Genomic DNA, 19526 nt, shown 5'->3' on the forward strand with positions numbered 1-19526 from the left:
AGTACACATTAGTCATATTTTCGTTACAAATAACTTATGCCATGTACTAGAATTATTAAGGAAATAATTGTATGTGAACTATGAGCAAAAGGGTCTGAATAATTTCTGAGACAGTTGTCGAAAAAGTCACCCCCAAGAATAAACTATCACTTGTGTTTCTTTTCAGAACAAAGGAGTTGTGTTAGGTTGTTACTGTTTCCATGAAACATTTATTTATGAAATATGAACAAAATCGCCTGAGTCGTTCTTGAGAAAATCGCAGGGTAAAACTTATTCCCAAAAGTGATATACCACTTCTAGATTTTCAGGATGATGGCATTATATCATTAGGTTATTTATGTAACATTTATTTATAAAATATGAACAACAAACATCTCCTGAGTTGGTTTTGCGAAGGTCATCGGGAAAACTTACCCCAAACTATTATATCTGTAATTTTGAGGATAAACGATTTATGTATATTGTAAATTATTTATGAAATCTGCACCAAGTAGCTCGAGTCTTTTTAAGCAAATCGTTGGGGAAAAAATTCACCGTCAAAGTAAACCTCTTTTGGATTTTTCTTTTCGGGACAAGCAAGTTATACCATATTGTAAGGTTAGTAATGAAATATTTATTACTGAAATTAGGAGAGATTCGTCTGTTATTACTGGAGAACAGATGATAGGCAAAATGTCTATTCTTTAATCTTATAGATATGATCAAAAATAACGTTTTAAAGTTTATATTGGGGTTATAGTTTCAATTTAAGCCAATTGTATTTGACCTATTTTACCTATTTCTCCCCTTCCTGCCTAAATAATTGTTTTAGTGCCTAATATTGCCTATTCTATGCATTTTCTTCAAAATAAAACTTTATTGGGAAAATATATAATTTAGTATTTCAAGACAGAATTCTGTTTCTTTCGAGAAATATAAGTGTTGTTTGCAGTGATAAGATGCCATAAAACTTCGAACTATGTACTGATAAAGTGCTGTAAAACTTTGGACTGTTATGTGTAGTGATAAAGTGCTGTAAAACTTTGGACTGTTATGTGTAGTGATAAAGTGCTGTATAAAATGTATTTACCAAATACACATGGAATACATGTCAATTCGTTTTATTTATACAGTAAAAGAGGACATTAACAAACAGGTATGTTTCTATATTCTTGTAACATTATCTATGACGAATTTATTTCTTAATTGCATTCAGTTTTTAATTAATTTTCAATACTTCGAGCTACATTTTAGTGGCTATTTTTTAAATTGTAAGTGCCTATTTGCCTGCCTATTTTCCAGGTTTTTAATGCCTAAACATTCGGTATCTATTTATTACTAAGAAAATTGTCAAAAACAAATCACTCCTTGAGAAAACCACTCCTTCTGGATGTTTTCATTACAAACGATTTATGCAGTATATTAGGTTATTAATGAAACATTCCTTTACGAAATATGAACAAAATTGCCTGAGGTGTTAATGGGAAAATTGTCGAGGAAAAGCTCACTATGGGTAAACTACCTCTCCCGAATGTTTACATGAAGAACGATTTATGTCATATTTTAGACTATTAATGATACGTTTATTTATGAAATGTGGTTGAGAAAATTGTCCGAAAAAACGCATCCCATACAGTAAATTACACCTTATGTATTTTTTCAGAACAATGATTCATACTACTGTGAAGGGTTGTTAATAAAATATATACTTGTAGAAATAAACACAATCGTTACAACTGTTTTTGAGAAAATTTAATTATTTTAAATTTCTATCCATCAGTTAACTACCCTTATTTTTAGGTGTCAGAGAGTATGGAATTCGCAACGATAAAATATTATAAAAACCTCATATTTAGAATTCGCTCCAGATACGTTGAACAATATGGCCTCTATTTGAGTGCATGTGAAAGCGTGACGAACCGACAGACGAATAGATAGTCAGACATCGAAAAATCATTTTTTTTCGATATGTAGGGGCCATGAAACTTGAATTAATGGAAATCTCCAATTCGATTTTTACCACTATCACAACAATTTCTTCTTTCGTAGCTCGAATGTGAAAACGAATAGGCCTACAACGACAAGTAAAGTGATAATATGTAATCCCAAAAATTTAATGAGTTACGTGTAATGTATTGTCATGCTAGAAAAGAAAGCTTATTCCTGATATTTTAATGTCAGTTTTCCACGCTACTGTATAATTTAGAAGAATGGTACAATTATCGTTCATATCCATGCTATTTTTTGGAAACATTCGGCACACAGAGATCTGTATAATTTAGTTTTGTTCAAAGAAAGCTTTCTTTATTCCTTACACAATCTTATGATTGCATTTCTTGCACCTGTAGATATGAAAAAAAAACAGAGAAAGTCAAGACTCTAAAAAGAAACACACACACGCACACGCAAACACTAGAACAATAATTTAGCATCAGCTTCGATCTGGTGGGGATGGGATGGGATTAGATCTGGTGTCAAAACATTATAATAACTACTAATCCGCCACGCTACCCCCCTAACCACGGAGACTACATTTCTTTTGCTTTCTTTTTCTTAACAAATAAATGCTCATAGCCATAGTGCGTATCACTTCCAACCTTAAGACAACTTTTCCTGTTTGTTTCTATATTTTCGTAAGAGACTTGGTTACAGAAACTAATTTATATTTGACAGACAATCTAGACACTATGTTTAAAAAAATAAATGCAATATTTTATTCCACTTCCCAGTTCCTTCATTCAACTCCCCGACTGCAAATTTGAAATTCCATGCGCAATCGTGCTGTGCTATTTCAAAAATCCCTCGAAAGCATGATTGCCAGTATACACAGAACCGACCATAATTTTGTTTTTTGCTGATTTTTAAAATTATTTTATTATATTATTTGGAAATATCTCCATAGATGTATTGCTTCCTATTATCTGCACTTACTAGTAACAGAATTTTACCCATAAACGTAAGGAAAATTGAATAAATGCGAAAATTCGTGAGTTACAGTATACGCGCAATTTTTTTTAACATGTGGGTACTCAATTCACATGTTTTTTTCTTTAAATCAGGGTTACCAGCGTTCCTTCCCCCATACCCTTCACACGACCAACTTATTAAAACATTTGCAACCCCGCCCATTTTTCTTCCAGGAGAGATTGAAAAAACGCTGTAACACGTCTTTAAATATTTTAAGTGATTGAGTCTGAGTCCAGATGCCAAATGTCATGTTTCTAACCTTAATAGATTTCAGATATGGACATTTAATAAATTAATTGCCAAAACTATTGCCTCCCTGTTCCACGTGATACAATATTATTTTAACGCAAAAACATGCACGCGAAAACAAATTTAATCATTTTAGAGGAAAATCCTGATTAATCACACTTCCTTAATATGAAGGTCAAACAACATTATCTAGATTCTTTTTTTTATCTGTTTCCGACTCGTTTTCGTTGTCAGTATATGGTTTATGGATCCATGTCAATCACCTATGTGAACGTTTGGTAATAGTTTGTGTGTATTGTGCTAAAATAAGTCTGTGATTTCCAAACGATGCGTGCACGTTTTATGCTTTTGATTGTAATTTTTCCAACTTTACTTGTCTTCACTGAAGGTAAGTTTCTGATGTCGGCATTAAATTTGGAACATTTTATAACATTCAAGAAATGAAATCTTTGAGTTTTACGTCCCAGAGCTATGCCGGCTAGGCTAACGGAGACGGTGATGATGAAATAATGAATGAAATGGTGGAATAAAGAAAGTGGAAGGAAACGGGAGAACCCCGAGAAAACCCACGCACACGGTGTTTGTCCACCACAAAGTTTACTTGGTGCGAGCTGGGATCGAACCAGGGACCCCAAGCACCAGAGGCGAACGCTCTAGCATTGATCCACCTTGGCCCCCTATATCATTTAAGAGTCAGATACGTAGCTCTTACCACACTGAAAGAAATATTCTTTGTAACCATACGAACACTATACTTGGGTGAATGCAGTGACGGAAGAAAGTCACGCCGGTAAAAGAAAAACTTTTATGGCGTTACTAAGGGAAGAAAACATCTACTATTCTAATTTCTGTATACAAAAAGTAGAAGTGCGGTGGTTCAGTAGCAGAGCGCTCACCTCTGGTGCGTGAAGTCCTTGTTTTGTCTCAGTTCTCGTCAAGTGGATTTTGTGGTGAACAAACACTTTCCGCACGGATTTTCTTGGCGTTCTCCGGTTTCCTTTTACTTTCTTCATTTCACGATTTCATTCAATATTATCATCACCATCTTCTTTATCCTTGGAGGAGCATAATCGTGGGACGTTAAACTAGAAAAAGTAGAACATTAGATAAGTTTCGTTCCCTTAGTTTGAAGTGATAAAATGTTATTTTTATTTTACTAATCTCACTTCTCCCATAAGCTGCCTCTGGACAAAAGTGAGATAAAAGAATAATATTGGTTGTACGGGTGTTGTATACTGCACGATTACAGCAGAATTTCAAACAGAAAAAATGTACAATACTACACTTGTACAATACTTGTATTAATACTATACAGCGTGTATCGAAATCACTCTTCAATAATGCTGTCTGTGTGTCCGTGCATGTTGCAAGGTTTAATAAGTAGTTCTTGAGTATCAGTGAGAGAAAATGAACTCTTTAAGTTTTATGTGCCACGGTTATGGCGGCTAGGCTAAAGGAGACGATGATGATGAGAAATGAATGAAATTGTGGAATGAAGAAAGTGAGAGGAAACGGAAGAACCCCGAGAAAACACATGCACGCGGTGTTTGTCCACCTCAAAGTTCATATGGCGCGAGCTGGGATCGAACCAAAGACCCCATGCACCAGAGGTGAACGCTCTACAACAAAGTACTGCGACCCCATCAGTTGAAGTATGTGGTGGTTGTGGACACTCGGAACCGGAGACATCAATATATAAAATTTAATAAAACAACGTAAACAAATATTAAAATTATGTATTCACTTAATTTCCACGGAGATATTTGTAATTTCATAAAGGTGTTTGATATTCCACCGATGTTTTATTTTATTATAACTAACGTTTCAAAGGCATCTGGCTACCCTTACTATAAGAATTGTACTTTGAAACGTTAGTTCTAATAAAATAAAACATCGGTGGACTATCAAACGTTTTATTTATTGAATTACAAAGTTTAAGACTGTTGAAATAGCGTTGCAATACTTCGAATATTTTCTTTCAGGTTTCTTAATCATTCTCCTCTATATGGAGTTACAATCAGTACAGAGTAAAGTGCTCCATATATCACCTCCTTTCCGATTTATCTCTTTAAAAAATTCTCACTAAAACTAATTCGGTTTTGATAACAATATTATGTGTATTTTCTTTTTTGAGCCTTTTCGATAATTCTTAGTGCTTGAGATTAAACTAGTCGATAACTAGTGAATTTAGTCCTCTAATGTAGATTAGATCCTCCCTCATTTTCCTCAAGCGATTAAAATATGGTTCACGATATTTTACATAAAAGAAAAAACATTAGATTTTGATGCACTTTTGGGCATATTGTTTAGGGCTCACAATAATTCTCACTAACTAGATTTAAAATCAATCAAAATTGAAAGAGTGAACTTATATCCCCTTTCCTCGGGTTTTTAAATAAATAGTTCTACTATAACTTTCGTAAAAATTATTTGATTTTGAGAATATATAGTGTATATGTTTATTGCATCTTTCACAAATTTCCATGCTTGGAGTTCACGTCGGTTAAATATGAAGACTCACTTACCTTAACCAGCCATCCTCTACGGTAACTTTCGTAAAAGAATGTTCGATTTTAGTGCAATATGTCGTATATTATTTCTGCTGCTTTGTAACAATCACCATTGCTTGTGTTTGAAATCAATCAAGAACAAGAGAGTGAACTTACCCCTTTCTTAATCATTTTTTAAATATATATTTTTAAAAATAACATTCTCTTTAGGTTTCGTTCGAATTTGTTAGAACACGAAGTATAGGCTATTTGAGAGCTTTTTTAAATTAAATCAATCAATAATGGGTGAATTTGACCCGATAATGGGTAAATCATCCCCTTAACCGATTTTTAAAATAAAATATTGTTCTACGATATCTTTCGTAAGATAATCGATATTGGTGCAATCGCTACTACTCATTGAGAAGAAAATTAGTGGAGAATTAAGGTAAATGCAGGTATATACGCCAGTGCAGCTAAATGTGCCAAGTGTTCAGTGCTGGAACGTTTCTGACGAAATCCATGGGCTTGGACTAGTCCGATGACTGACAAGCCTTGCAGTGTTGCTTGCTTCGGGAAGGTTCCGTGGGAGGACGTTATTATTTCAATAGAGGTAAGAATCCGTTATTAGTATCGTGCTAACTCAGAACATTGTTGGTTGCTTATAACAACGTACGCCTTATTTTGTCTACAACACTTAGTTTTGTAAGTGTAACTTCAGTATTTGTGATTCCATTGCTACTAAATCAATACCAAGCATGGTGCAGCGAAATACGCCAGGGTTTGTGCAGGACTGATTGCAGAAGACAAAGATGTTTTCATTTATACCACATGTTTTTGTAATATCGGTGTAGTATTTTTAAGACACAGTACATTGACACTGTCTTTTTATCTTCTTCTGTACTAAAACTTTTCAGTTTGGAACTTTATTTCAACTTTGTAGATTATCGTTTTTACAGTTTATCTTCATCTTGCACTTTGATTATTCTAGTTTTTTGCATCAGCCATGCTGTGTAGTACGCGTAATATTTGAGTTAGTATAATACAGATGATATAAGTAGTTGCAAAATTTATTACAGGTTTTTAGTAGTATCCTAGACTTGGCGTAATTACCTGCACGTGTTGGTAAATACGCCAGTTTTTAACACTTTTTTCTTTTACCTTGGGTACAAAACAAAAGTGAGTGGCATCATTGCCACATTTTTTTCTACATGCGGAAAAGAGTACTCTGCAACGCACATGTGTTGTTCTTTGTGTCTTATGAAAATTAAGGCTGTAAAATATCCAACCTTAACATGGCGTATTTACCTGCACCTACCTTAGGAAGTGAATTTACACCCTCTTACTTTAAAATTAAGTACAAAATAAGCATCGTAAAAATGATCGAAGTTTGATACAGTATAATGTATAACTTATTTGAGTCTTTTCCCCAATTCATACTGCTTGGGGTTGAAACGAGTCAAGAATGAGGGCTGAAATATCCTAGCCCATAAACTTGTATTCCACGATAATTTTTGTTAATGATATTAGATTTTCATGAAGTATGTAGGGTATGTTTTACTCAGGTATCGCAATCTTCTTCACTGCTTGGAGCTAAAATAGGTGTTAGTAAATTTAACCTACTACCCTCATACGATTTATAAATGACATTCGCCAAAATTTTGTAACACAATTAGAATTTTAAGGATAACAATCTCTGTTCTTTCAAATTACATACTTACAGATATTGCACTCAGAGGGAAGGAAGTGAATTTATTCTATCTTACTTAAGCATTGTGAAGCAATAACCTTCCTTAAAAACTACCCGATGTTCAGGAAATATTGCGTATACTTCCTTTCGCGCTTCCCAATGAATTATCTTGCTTATGATTGATATTAGTCAAGGAAAAGGGGAAACATTTACGTCTGATTCAGGGTAATTGCTATAATAATAATAATAATAATAATAATAATAATAATAATAATAATAATAATAATAATAATAATAATAATAATAATAATAATAATAATAATAATAATGTTTCTGATTTTCATGAAACTAACAAGGACACTTTTTCTGGTGTCACACGAAACGTAGAACGATACTATGGCCAATCGATTTGTGTTAGTGAACACGAAAAACCATAGGCGGGAAAAACCCTCGATAGCAACCGTTCCGTACTTATGGGGGGAAGAGTAGGTCAACTGGCAACACAACATGTTGTGGATAATAGACGGAATATGGAGTGAATTCAATGAAAATATGCATAGGAGCGCAGTTAAACATATACTACAATGTGACAAGCAGGGCAGAAGCGTAGCATGTAACAACAGAGGAGGGCGGGTAGCGTGTGGTATAGCGTAGGGGAAAAGTTCCATAGAAGGTATGAACACATACGAGCTGGACTTGAGGTGAATATCATAGTAATATATTTTGGACATTGTCAAGTAGAAAGGCAAGGGGACAACGGCCCTCACCTTCCTGAACTGATTCTCCAATGTATAGTGGTGTATTGGAGTTTGCAGTTCATTCCCACAGGGGCATATATTGTTGTCTTACTTTTATGCAGTGGCGAGGGGTCGTAAGAGGCCATGATGCCCGGCCTATCCATTTAGGCTCACCGAGTAGTGTCTCAGGCGGCAATAGAACTACCGCCAAGCTACTCAGAAAATCCTGCGAGAAAACGTTTGGTAATAATCTGCGAAGGACAAGTTTATCGACTTTCGTTTCTACATAAAGCGTTTCACTCGAGACCTTCGATTTCGATTCGATATGTTAAACGAATAAAGAACAAGAGTGGGGCTCCATTCGGTACGAACTTTGCTTAATTTTGCGGACTCTAACGTAACACAAAAGCTGGAAAAGCAATGCGCCACGCCTATTATGCCCCTTTATTCCGTTACCTTGGCGCAAACCCGTACGAAATCAGATTCGTTGAGTTGATTAGAATTGAGCAGAGAGTGTGTGTGTTCTTGAAGTATTGTGAGTGAGATTTTTTCTTACATTTGCAAATATGAATGAGAGAAAATTCTAGTAAGTGGAGAATATGAACATCATATAATTCCTATTAAATAACCCTCCTTGTCAGTGGTCTTTTGAAAATTAATGTGTTATTAAGAAACGAAGACCAACTTCTGTGTAGAAAATAGAACAAACAGAGGGCAAAAAAGTTCTACATGCGTTGGTACAAAAAATTATTTGTAGGCGTTGACATAAAGAGCAGCGTATGAAAAAATATTTAAGTCTGATTCTGTTTTTAAAGGGGAATTAAGTGACACACAAAATGACTTGATTGAATGCTTGTTACGTGTTTTGAACAATATAATTAAAGACAGAATTTTACAAGCAGAGTTTGTTTCAGTACAAGTAGACGAACCAGCTGATGCGCAGATAATGTGATAGTCCATCTTCCTCATCCGATCACGCTCAATTGAAAAAAAGTTAAATTGCATTACGGCGAAATAAGATCAGGTATGAGTCACATACGTGAATTTCATTATGAAAGTTGAGATCCGGATCGAATAAGTGCTGACGATTACCTACAATTATGTTAAATTTATGAGAATTTGTCTTCTTGTGTTTTGTAATAAAATAGGGATATAACGTATTTCAAGGGGACACATTTTATCATCTCTTTCAATCTTCAATAAGAGAGCAAAAAGTCTTCCCTTGCTCATCCAACCGAGAAATGTCTTTGGAAGTAATCAGATAAGAAATTTTGCAGGTGTCCACTCAGCCGTGGACTCAACACCTCTCGTTATCTTCCGATCAGCTTTTTCTTCAAGGAAGTGATTCATTGTCACACATTAAAAATAACAGGAAATCACTAACTAGTTCATTTTTAAAATACTGATTTCATTTCACAGGTAGGGAGGTATATGAAGACACAATTATATATAAATCTCCAAAATTGAATTATAAATTAGATATTTAAAACAAAAAATCTGTGCATTGAGATTTATATAAAATTCGTTTATATGAGTTTTAAACTCGTAAGCAACAAAAGCTCAAGTTGCTATTTCGATTCAAATTGTCTAATATATATGATAAATACATATTCCTTTTTTTGATATGCGAGACGGGATATAAGTGGATCTGAACCACTACTCAAGTTTGTATTTCCCCGGTTAACACGGTTCTATAATTATATCCGGAGGAATTGGTGCGAACATAAATAATCATACAAAATCAAATTCCTCGTAACGGGGAACAAACGCATCAATAATTATGTGCCCATTAACTCTACAATCAATTAGTAAATCAAAAATCATGTTATATAAGTATATGGTAGATTTTTCTCACTACTGTTTCTCGCTTCCAAGAGATGGCTTAGGGGAGCATTTACATCCGTTTGAATATACGTATATACTTTGAATTTTCATTATCTAAATGTAAGTTTAGAGACCAGATTCAAATAAATGCAATACCTATAAAAACAGAGTTAAAGAATAAGAATATAAATAGATTGTTCAAATGGAAACATAGAACAGGTTACTAGAATACTTTACGATTTTTGAAATTTAGAAAAGGAGATGCTAGATGACAAAAATTACAATTTTTGAATGTGGTTCAAGTACCAGAAGTAGGCTAAAAATACAAGCGGATGTATCCCAACCTTCCTCTCACGAATCGAACACTAAAATTTAGTATGTTTAAAGCTTTGAATTAAAAAAAGTAAAAGGAAAGAAACTTTTGGATGTAATAGTACGCAAGAGATCAAAAATAACCACATGTTGTACTAATATATCTAATTATTTATTGGAGGCAGTTAGTGAGGCCAGTGAGACCATAGGGATTAAAACCTAGGATCATGTGTCTCTAATGGTATCTTCTCGTTTGTCCAATTTTCTTGTCGCCTGCTGACTTAACTACCAGTTTACACTATGATTTTTATTTCATTTTAGACGGCGAAATAGTATGTCCATTTCACTGACGCTCATTCAGCAAAGCATATTTAGTCTGATGGAATTTCTAACAGAGATTTATTAAGAAGATTCATTTCTCAGAGTGAACAACAGCACCCACAGCCATCTGTAACAATATATGTAGTGATGTGAGGTGGAAAATTTTCCGCTATATTTTTCCGGAAAATTTTCCGTTCTAAAAAAAATATCAGTAATCAAGTAACAATTCCTCAGCAATCATAAAATTGGTTGAATTTATGTACAGAAATGTAAAAAAGTGAAAGATCGTTTAAAGAATCTGAAAATTTGCATGGCTCACACAATTTTCAGTAGTATGTAGGAACAAGTTAAACAATTTTTCATGAATCGAAATATTTTGTCTTATATGGAAAAATTGAAGAACTTTTTATGAGCCGGAAAATTTTCATCATTTTGAAGCAAAAAGTAAAACAACTTTTTGTGAATCGGAAAGTTTTATTGCTCTGTAGAAACAAGTGAAAGGAATTTTCATAGATCGGAAAATTTTCATCACGATGTAGAAACAAGTGGAGAAAACTTTTCATAAGCCAGAGAATTTTGTATATTATATATAGTGATGTTAGTTGGAAAATTTTCCACTATATTTAACTGCACATTCAGCTACAAAACTGAATTTCTGTAGAGGAAAGTTAGTCAGCAACAAATTATAATTTTCCAATTAGCTTTCGGGAACCGGAAAATTTTCTAATATTTCACGTTGGGAAGTAAACTTTTACACAGTGTTACTCTTCATCTGCGAGCTCCTTCGTTGCTAAGCGGTTAGCATACGCGCCTTTGGCATGGAAGACCTGGCTTCGATTCCCAGCGGGAGCTCATGTAGTTCGGATTTCACGTTAATCAGTTGGTCCCTTGGTCCCGTCTTATCTAGTCTCGCTGGTGAAAGGGACGTTAAACTCAAAACCAACTCAATTCAACTCCTTTCTCTCTCTTTCTCTCTCTCTCTCTCTCTATGTGTGTGTGTGTGTGTGTGTATGCAAAGAGCAGAGAACATGAGTTCGTAGAGTACAAATATTCCATTCTATTAATTAAAATTTCAATTTATTAAAAGTCATGAATATTTTCGATTCATAAAAACATTCTCCACTTATTCCTACATCGTTGTTTAGCCGTAGAATTTATTGGTAATAAATATTGTCTTAAAAAGTTTTATGAAATGAAAATCTAACGATTCTTCATTTCAAGAATGTTTCAAAAACTTCAATGCGTTCTTCCCTCATAATCCACCTTTGATCTTACAATATTAGATTTCGTCAGTTTAATACGCATAAGACGGTTTTCTCATAGCTTTACTACTTTTATAGATTTACACTCTGCAACATTTAGAAAGAAGTAGATATAATAGAGAGAGAGAGAGAGAGAGAGAGAGAGAGAGAGAGAGAAAGAAAGAAAGAGAGAGAGAGAGAGAGAGAGAGAAACACTATGTAAATGTTTACTTCCCAACTTGAAATATTAGAAAATTTCCTGGTTCCCGAAATCTAATTGGAAAATTATAATTTGTTGCTGTCTAAGTTTCCTCTACAGGAATTGTATATCTCAATGTGCAGTTAAATATAGTGGAAAATTTTCCACCTAACATCACTATATATAATATCCAAAACTGTTCGGATTATGAAAAGTGTTTTCACTTGTTTCTACATCGTGATGAAAATTTTCCGATTCATGAAAATTCCTTACATTTGCTTCTACAGAGCAATAAAACTTTCCGATTCACAAAAAGTTGTTTTACTTTTTGCTTCAAAATGATGAAAATTTTCCGACTCTAAAAATTTCTTCAATTTTTCCATACAAGACACAAAATATTTCGATTTATGAAACATTGTTTCACTTGTTCCTACATAGTACTGAAAAGTGTGTGAGCCATGAAAATTTTCAGATTCTTTAAACGATCTTTCCATTTTTAACATTTCTATACATAAATTCAATCAATTTTATGAATACTGAGGAATTGTTACTTGATCACTGATACTTGTTAAGAACGGAAAATTTTCCGGAAAAATATAGAAGAAAATTTTCCACCTCACATCACTGCTAAACAACGATATAGGAATAAGTGGAGTATGTTTTTATGAATCGGAAAATTTTCTGTTTCAAATACTGGGCAAATGCTAGGTTAGTACCTTGATCTAAGGCTCTGGAGACCTTCCTTTCATTCCTTTTCCAATGTTGTTTTCATCTGTTGATTACTACAGTGTAAAGTGGCCTCTGAGGATGTATCTGGTAGCTTATAGTAAATAAACAATAACGACATAATATATCTTTACGAAACGTGTGGGTTAATTTAACTACGGCCTTACAGTCCCAACAGATAGCTCAAGTTTTAATATCAATTTCCTGACTTTTAAATACTATTTTTATATTGTTTTAGCTTCCAATTGTCTCATGTGCGTTCCCACCGAGAATTGAACCTGAGATCAGATGAACAAATGCGAATATGTTAAATATTTTTGAACACTTTAATATACAAAACACAAAACGCTTCAATGATACGATGCATGAATATGTTTTGGTTACGTCCTGCCATGTATGATGAAAGAAACCTGAGGGTGAAGAAAAATAACAGAAATCTCTTTTATATTTATTCCTTCAACAAACTCTCAACCTCAGAAGGGCAAGCCATAAAGTACGTGATAAAGTCACACAACGAACACTTTTATTAATACTAATAATACTACATAACCATATCGCTTTCCTGAAATTCTCGTGTGTATGTTTAAAAATCTACTGTTGTTCCGCGCCAACCAGTCTTATTTTTTGTTGTATCTTGGAAGTGAAAGATATTTGTTGGACTCTAGTGAGTCAGAAACTACAATTAATATAGAGTTTGTTTTGTCTAGTATTCCTGCGATTAGAAGGGCCTTATCTAAAAGATATTTCATTCGTATATGAGAAAATAGTAAAGTTTATTTTCTAAGAATAAAATAAACATTTTCAATGTGAAGCTAACATTAAGTTTTGAAGAGGAGCTAAACAGAAGAATTTGTTACCATTTACATCAGTTTTCAGACAGTTCACTATACTCTGAAATGGGAAGAAATCAAACTTGGAAACATTTTACTAGACTTCGTCAGAAAGTGCAACATGTAAAGAACATTGCAAGGTTAAAATAAAATAAAGAACAAAGGTAGCACAGACGTGTTATGGAAACATTTAAAAGCACTACAACCTACTATATTAGTGAATCCGAAAAAAAGTTTTAACGAATTTTAGATATTCAATTTTATCACCACAATTTCAGATGTAGGTTTGGATACGAATCAAGATTTGAGATTCGAATTTCGGATCCAGATCCGAGATCCGGATCTGAGATTTGGATCCGAGGTCCGGTTCTAGGTCCGGATCTGACAAGATTCGGATCTGGATCTCATTGGGTCCGGGATATCCTGATCCGAACATTTTTGGCCATCCCTACCCAATATTGCTAAAATTTATACTATTCAGAGAGATAAGAGATACATAGTATCAAAAATATGTTTCTCTAGGTATAATACTTGACACTTTGACTATTGGATGGGCTTCGAAATGGCGATAATAAATGCTTTAAAAAAAGTTTCGTACCGAGTGTAAATGTGAAAGGCTGTTTCTACCTTTTGTCGCAGTCTGTGTGGAGGAAGATTCAAGCATTAGATTCACGAGCTGTATACAAGGAAGATAAATCAGTGCATACACGTAGTGGAATGATTTGTGCTTAGCATTTCTAGCAGTGAACCAAGTTGAAAGTGGCCTGAGATATATATGTAATGTAGAACGTATTGCAGAGCATACTGAAGAATGAGGAACAGCAGACAGACTTGATAGATTATTTTGACTTATGTGAGGTCTTTTGTCGAACTCAGTATAGGCGGCTGAAAATACGGTTTAACCCTCAAAAAATTCCTACAAAAGGTTTTTCAACGATTTTTTGTAGTATCAAATGTGCTGAATAACATATTAAAAGTTTACCAAAATTTGACCACCGGAAAGACCCAATTTTCAAGATGGCGTCCAAAATGGTTGTTAACTCTTTTACAATCTCAGACTTTCATTCAAGTAGCTACTGGGTCATCACTATTTATCCTAGGATTATGGATCGTGCATCATTCTCTTCAGAATAAAACAAGCTTTCGGGTGGTGCCATCCAAATGTGTGCATGACCTACGTGGAAAGGGAAATTGAGAATAATTTGAGAAATTTCCCTCTTAAAAATCCCTTTTCTAAAGTTTTGCGCCCTCAGAAGCGGCTCCGGATAAAAATACACGACCCAAACCTTCCTAGAGAAGTACTATGAGATATAGGCTATGTACGTGCCAGATTGCATTGTGAAATCTTTAGTAGTTACGACAGAATAAAAAATTTACCAATATCCTACTCTTTGAATGTATCTAACCAAATATATAAGTAGACAATAAATAGGACAGAACATAAAAGTTTCTAACACAGTACTATTAATTCGGGTATTATCATTCGTAACTCATTATTTTTAGAATGAAGCAAGTTTTCCTATGGTATCATCTCCATGCGTCCATGATACACGTGAAAAGGGAAATTGTGGATAATTCGAAAAAAATTCCCTTTTCAGAAGTTTTGAGTCTTCTGTAGCGGCCCCAGATAAAAGTACACTACCTTAATGTTTCTAGAAAATTACTATGATGAATAGACTATATGTGTGAGAAATTTAATTCTGAATTTTCTATAGTTACGAGAAAACAAAGCATTTACCAATATCCTACTCTGTGAATATACCTAACCGAACCTATAAGTAGGCAATAAATAGCACATCCTACAGTTTTCATCGTAGAAAAGTTATTCTAGTGTCTACTCATAATTTTATGGACTTAACACATATCTGCTACACCGAAATTGTAAACAGTACTTTCTTTATTCTTATTTTAGCAAAAATTAACAGAATTTTTCTTCAACATATTTACAAACAATCATTGTAAGATTTTTTCTTCCCATACTATTTCATTCAAAATATTTTGTTTCCTCAGTTTTCATTCTAATGTATTTGAAGTGTATTTTTTATAGTCTTAAAATACATTTGTTACATCTAAATGGTAAAGAATAGTTTCTTTGTCCTTAGTTTACACAAAATTAATATAAGTTTTATTAAACATTAACGTATTTACGAATAGTCCTCGTTACATTCTTCATCCCAAACAGATTCATTGAAAATATTTTCACAGTTTTCTGTTTGGCAAGGTCTGCAAACAGATGTGCATGGTAGTCCATATCTCTTGCAACTGCACCGTTTTGTTAGGCAGGCAGTTGAACAATTACAGTGGAGCACACGAAGAAGACTTTCTGGTGCAACAGATGTATCTGTCATAACAGCTATATACTGATTGTGCCATAGTTTCCACCTCGAATCAACTGCATTCATATCACTGTCATTTCTGATCCAAACCTTGATTTGGTAATAAACTTTAATGCTGTGGTATTTTGTAGAGGACTCAGTAGGAGGAAGGCACTCTGGAGTGATGAGTGACATGAAAGAAACAGTTTTTCTTTTACTGAAGAGTTGGTAGCGCAAGGAGGTCAGTACTTCTGCGTATAAACAAGATAGCCATTACCTTTACCCCTAACGATGCTACAACAAATTTTGTTTGATGTGGCAGCAGGAACACATTTCCACAGTTCTGATTTTTTTTTTCACTGCTCATGAATCTTTGGAATACTGACTTCTTGCCTACACCAAATATGTGCGAAGTTAAATCACATCCTGTTTAGCATAATGAACAACAGTTGCGAATATACATTACCACCCAGACAACGTTTCATTTCATTGATGTCATATATCTTATGAAGTGTAGACTTGTCCGAACGAAAATATAGGCCTTTATTATCAAACTGAGCACAATAAAGAAGGAGGATGAGTAAATCTGTATTCTCCCCAATCAATGTTGTTGAATGTTGCTCTGATGACTTGACAGATGCTTTGACGATGTCTACGTCTGCATCTCCTGATGCATTGATAACACTGCAGCCACTTTTCTGCAGGTTTTCTGCCACCATGTGAAAAGTTACTGTTTGTTGCTAGTTGTGACAGGAAAATCATCTTTCCCCCCCTAGAAACTCTGTTGCTTCATTGAAGCTGATAGTGAAATGGGTGATTTGGCCTCCTCGATGATGTGTATTATCCTTGATGGAAGGACCAGCTTCGTAAAAGTTAAAAATAACATTTGCTTTGCCATTATATTATGTTTTATGGTAAATTCTACGTATGAACGTACAATGCCACCATAACTCTTGCTCTTTATCCAAGGCAGCCGATGAAAAAGTGAACTACCATCTAACACATAATGTTCAGTTGCTGAAACCGAATCCATGATAGCTTGTTTAGATTGGTTAGTAATATACAACTCAATCCTATGAGCCAGTTGAGTTTTGTCACTTTTACGAAATTTATTTGGCGTCAAACATGGCTACTGCAAATGGACTGAGCTCATAGGTCAATACACGTTCTAAAGAAAGTTCTCAAGTTTTTGACAACCAAAAATTGTTGATAGAGAAGAGTAGGATCAATGGTTCTGCCTTTGTCAATTTTAATGCTGGACTCGTTGGCAAGGGTTTTTGCTTGGTCTTTTCTTTTAAATGATACATTAAAATTGGTTTTCCAATTATATTTTGTACAATATTTTTCCTGATCATCTGTGAATTATGCACATTGACACCCTCTTTGGCAATTACACCCGTAATAATATTTCTCAAAGAAGAGCCTGTGAGAATGGCATAAAGGTTACAAGTTTTTCTTTAATCTTCTCCAAGTCTCAGTGATTTCTTTTCATCCTTGACAATGTTGTTCCTCGATGCTAATGACTGGTTGTGTATGTAAGGCCATTGAATTCCTGCATGTCATCGTGATATTGAGATGAGATAGGCGTGGACATTGTCCACAAAGCACGCATTTCTTCAGTAATGCCACTTCCGTAGATCAACCTGCCACTGCTTGATTACTAGATCTGGACTAAGGCCTGCCCAGAACTGGTTACTGCGGCGAATCACATGGAATTCCTTGACAAATGCGGTATATACATCAGAATGTGGCTCTGCAGTTGACTCATTTCTTGCACTTAGATATATGCAGATTTTAGGTAGTTATAGTGTCCAGCAGCAACAAATATTGGCAGACAGTCTAACACCGCTTGCAGGTGCATCATCCAGGACCCTGTGCGATCTGCTTTGACGAGTGATCGGGCAACCTGCAACATTTTCTGATAGTTTGCCCAAAGTAAACTTGTTTCTGACCTGTGGCCATATTCTGTCTTTCTTTTATTTCGATCAGCGTATCCGACTTTATGTCACTTTCGATTGTAATCTGTTTCAATATCATTGATGAATATAGCGTTTCTGCTTCATTCACTAGTGACAAATTGTGCGCTGTTTTTTCTAGATCTGAGACAATTAGAAAGTTGAGACATCTGTCTAACAAGAGATTTCCACGTTAAGCCCTCTGTACTGGTTTCCCGGTCATCATACTTTAGATATATTTTACCTACAAAATACCATTTAACAATCTTTACAGGAAATCAGGTATGAAAGAAAGGGTTCATCGTCATTATTTTCTACATAAGATCGAACTTTGAAGAATGCTTGCTCTTAATCTTTGTTTTTGGGTCGGCCAGATCTACTGCGTTTCGCCTCTTAGTCATTATGGAACTGTAGCAGTATGCAAAGCTCAGAACGAAAATTACTGCTACAAGAGTGATAGTAAACACAGCCAGCGGCGTGGAGGTAATGTCCGTAATATTCTATTCTTCCTTTAACGATACTCACCCATTCATCTAAACGACTATTACAACACTCAATAATACTGTTCACAATTACTTCTGTTTTCACATAACTAATACCAGCACATCCATGTGTGAATGTAATACCGCAGAAGAGACAATTTATTTGGCTGTTAGAAGGACCTTAAGATATCCTAGTGGTTCAAGTCTTTTTTGTTGTTTACTTTTAATGTCTTTTGTGTTGCTGTAGCGCTGCTTGCATTTTGAGTGTATTTTTCTCCTGTTGAAATTAACAACTTATCTCTTCTTTCTGAACTTGCTTTGCTGACTCCTTCAGCTCCCTTCTGACGAAGTCGTACAATGTCTGAGCCACAACTTAAGTTTTCATGGCCAATAGGACAGATTTCTCGGGTTGCAAGGTTAGCGTTCATACTGAAGGTTGAAAGGAACAAAATAAAATATTATTGCATTGTCATACTATGTCAATTAACCCAGTAAAGTAATAACAAATAACATAGTAAAATAATGAGATATCGGAATGAAATTTAGCACACACATAGCATATACCGCATAGTAATTTTCTAGAAACATTAAGGTAGTGTAATCTTATCCAGGGGCGCTTCAAAGGGCGTAAAATTTTAGAAAAGGGAATTTTAGGGGGAAGTTTTCCGAATTATCCACAATTTCCCTTTCCACGTGCATCGTGGACGCATGGGAATGATACCATAGGAAAGCTTGCTTCATTCTAAAAAAAAACAAGTCACGAATGATAATACCCGAATTAATAGTACTGTGTTTCAAACTTTTATGTTCTGTCCTATTTATTGTCTACTTATATATTTGCTTAGATATATCCACAGAGTAGGATATTGGTAAATATTTTATTCTGCCGTAACTACTAAAGATTTCACAATGTAACTTGGCACGTACATAGTCTATATCTCATAGTACTTCTCTAGGAAGGTTTGGGTCATGTATTCTTACCTGGAGCCGCTTCAGAGGGCGCAAAACTTTAGAAAAGGGATTTTTAAGAGGGAAATTTCTCAAATTATTCTCAATTTCCCTTTCCACGTAGGCCATGCACACATTTGGATAGCACCACCTAAAAGCTTGTTTTATTCTGAAGAGAATGATGCACGAACCATAATCCTAGGATAAATAGTGATGATTCAGTAGCTATTTGAATGAAAGTCTAAAGTTGTAAAAGAGTTAA

The 19526-nt window shown here is 34.6% G+C and overlaps 1 protein-coding gene across 1 annotated transcript in view; it reads left to right on the forward strand.

The window, feature by feature from the left end:
- Window positions 1-3485: 3485 nt before the first annotated feature.
- LOC145669250 (serine protease Hayan-like) overlaps window positions 3486-19526 on the forward strand; it is an 82398-nt gene continuing 66357 nt past the window's right edge. The window contains exon 1 of the mRNA XM_081737571.1: window positions 3486-3583. Coding sequence (XP_081593697.1) covers window positions 3523-3583 — 61 coding nt within the window. The 5' untranslated portion in view covers window positions 3486-3522. The remainder of the gene's footprint in view (window positions 3584-19526) is intronic.

The sequence above is a fragment of the Thermobia domestica genome, chromosome 13, assembly GCF_964235325.1.
Source record: "Thermobia domestica chromosome 13, izTheDome1.hap1.1, whole genome shotgun sequence".
Classification (NCBI taxonomy): Eukaryota; Metazoa; Arthropoda; class Insecta; order Zygentoma; family Lepismatidae; genus Thermobia; species Thermobia domestica.